Below are 2913 nucleotides of genomic sequence, written 5' to 3'. Positions count from 1 at the left end.
TCTCCCTAGTACGGCGAAGATGACGTTGATAGTTCCCAATGGAGGCTTTGAAGAGTCATCTCTTTGGGGATCCAAGTTCATCTGACTTCCTCAGCCACTGGAGTGATGCAAGAGGTTTCTCAATTTACCTTCGCGGACTAGTTGGTCCAAATGATCCCACAGGCTCCTGCAATCCTCTCTGGTATGCCCATGATCTTGGTGGTATTGGTAATAGAGATTATGATTACGCCTCTCAGGGTTCCCCACCATCTTATTTGGCCACTTAAAGAATGGTTCATTCTTAATCTTTTCCAAAACCTGGTGTACTGGCTCTTTGAATACAGTGTTAACTGCCTGAAGGTTTGTTGATCCTGACTACCCAGCAAAATCTCTCCGTGGTTTGTTGTTATTGTAACGGTCCGACCTAAAATCCCTCCTCTCTTGGGGGATAACCTTATCCTTTCCCTTCCCTTACTGTTGATTTTCTTCAACTCTTTTATATTTTTCGATACGGTTTATGAGCTGACACATGTTAGTAACTAGCTTACCAGTTAAGGACTTCCTTAACCCATGGTCAGTGGGGAGGCCGAGCTTAAACGTGCTAAGGGCCATTCCATCAAAATTGCCCTCCATATTATTAAACATCTTCCAGTACCTGTCTGGATATATTTTCAATGTCTCACCCTCTTGCAAGCTTAAGGATAGCAGTGAAGACAGAGGCCTGGCCACTCTTTGGCATTTGACAAAACGGGAACCAAATGCTTGAGTGAGCTCTCTGAAGGAGTCAATGGAGTCTACTTCTAGGTTGTCAAACCATCTCATTGCAACCGATCCAAGACTAGAAGGGAAAACTTTACACATCAGAGCTTCATCTCTGGAATAGACAGTCATTCTTTGATTGAAGTGACTCACATGTTCCACAGAGTCCGTTTTACCATTATAGATGGTGAAGATCGGCTGGTTAAAACGTCGAGGAAGTCTCGCTTCTTTAATCTTGCGCATGAAGGGTGACCTAGAGATTTGATTCAAGGCCTTACTCATAGCATCGTTCCCTACGCCTCTACATGATGGGCTTCGAGGTTGCCTTTTACGATGATGCTCTTCTTCATAGGAAAAGGATTCGCTGATTGGTGTCTGAGATCTCTGCTTGTAAGTGACATCCTGCTCGTCACCGAAATCTTTATCAGAATGCAAAGAAATCCGTTTCCTTTTTGCATGGCGCAACTCCCTCTTTAGCCTTTCAATTTCTAGTTGCATATCCTAGTTCTTCTCTGCATGAGACACGTGACTTTCACTATGTGCTGGCTTCGATCAGTATGCGTAGTATGCATACTACCTTCACGATATTGTCTCTGTTCCAAATTGAGAAAAGGGTCTACATGTTGGGATGCCCTAGATTCTGCTAGTTGTTGCCCTGGTTCAGCTATTATCAACTGTTGCTTCCACTTTTACTCAAGCTCTCCCCACAAACGGCATCAATTGTAGGGTCAGTTTTTGTAGCCCAAGCCCAAAAGGTTTGGATTATGAGCCCAACGAACCTAGAATAATGAATTTGTAGAGAGTGGGCAAAAGAGCTAGGCTGGTTATGAACTAAACAATAGTTAACTATAGTGTTTAAGAATGAACTGACATAAAAACACACTTAAAAGCCCTTCAAATTGATGTCCGAAGAGGTATATTCTTAAATGAAAGATGAATACAATTCTTAGAGCTACAGTGAACTTCCTTTCTTTTTCTTCCTCCTTTTTTCTCTCTTCATATCAAAGGATTTTTTCCTTTACATAGCATCCTTCCCCCTCATCTTCATCGTCCGCTTGTTCTTCATCTAAGTATCCACTTGAATATATGTCACATCAGGTCTCCTCTTTAGCTTTCTGTGAGTGGTAGTAGCTAAGATTACATTGTTCAGGGGTCTTCTCCACATTAATGCGGTCAGAAAAGCAGATGCAGTGCATTTAATGTGGTGGTAGCAACTTTTTCTTTTAGATATTTCTCCGTTCTTACCATCTCTAGGCATACCTAAAACTTATCATTATCATTGAAATTGTTAGGAAGATCATTCGAATCCTCCAAATATTTGCTTGACTAAGAATATTTGCATCCGAGGAGAATGACCTCTTCGGACCACTGGTGCTCTCTTCGGACTGTACCCCTTCATTTTTAGGTATCTTTCTTTCATACGGACTCCTTCTTAACCGCTTTCATTTCTTCGGACACACAGTAACCCTTAAATAGGGCCCTAAGCCCAATACATAAGGTTGGGCTTTCACCCCCCACAATAGCCCCTCAAAATTTTAATTTTTCCTTCGTATCGAAGGAGAAAAAATAGGATTTTGATTTGTTACGGAATAAAAGCTTAAAGTACAAAAATATCTGAGTTCACACGTGTATGGGCATACATTTAGGTGCTTCATAACTGCTGCTACCGTTTCAATATTCCCAAAGCACTATTAATTACTCTAGGCGGCGTTTTGTCTTTGGTATCCAATGGTGGACTACTGGTCCAACGGATGTGGTTCTTCCTCAGAATTTAGGCAAGATGACTCCTACCCCTTCATTTGTCCCTATATAAAGCCCCAGAAGAGGTTTTTTCTCCTTTACTTTGTAGATTCTCAGATATTCCAACGAACTAAAGCACTCAAATCCATCGAGCTCTTCAATCATCAAACCTAAAATTTGCAAGAATCTCTACGAGTTTAAAGATCATTCCCTGACTTAGTTTGTGTAAGTTCTCATTTATTCAAACCTTTCATCTTCTCCTCAGCTTGTTTCCTCAGCCTTCGAGTAGTCACTCCCCAGTCATTGCATTTAGAGTTTCCTCTTTCTTGTTTAACTGAGATGGGTAGATTTCAGTATATAGTGGATAGCCCTGCCCAGATGGAGGAATTTAGGGCCACATATTGCATATCTCAAGATGTGGGTTTGAGATATTGC

General features: G+C 41.4%; 1 protein-coding gene across 1 annotated transcript; it reads right to left on the bottom strand.

Moving 5' to 3' along the window:
- Positions 1-450: 450 nt before the first annotated feature.
- LOC136071339 (uncharacterized) lies at positions 451-1236 on the bottom strand. Its single transcript, XM_065782488.1, has one exon. It carries the CDS (start codon positions 1234-1236, stop codon positions 451-453), a length of 786 nt encoding a protein of 261 aa, XP_065638560.1.
- Between the last annotated feature and the right edge of the window lie 1677 nt (positions 1237-2913).

Source organism: Quercus suber, unplaced genomic scaffold (genome assembly GCF_002906115.3).
Source record: "Quercus suber isolate HL8 unplaced genomic scaffold, Cork oak 2.0 scaffold_304, whole genome shotgun sequence".
NCBI lineage: Eukaryota > Viridiplantae > Streptophyta > Magnoliopsida > Fagales > Fagaceae > Quercus > Quercus suber.
The sequence above is the reverse complement of the archived record's forward strand: the minus strand, read 5'-3'. Positions and strand labels throughout refer to the sequence as shown.

Excerpts from the sequence above, each read along its gene's own strand:
- LOC136071339 (XM_065782488.1), bottom strand. The coding sequence starts at position 1,236 with ATGCAACTAGAAATTGAAAGGCTAAAGAGGGAGTTGCGCCATGCAAAA.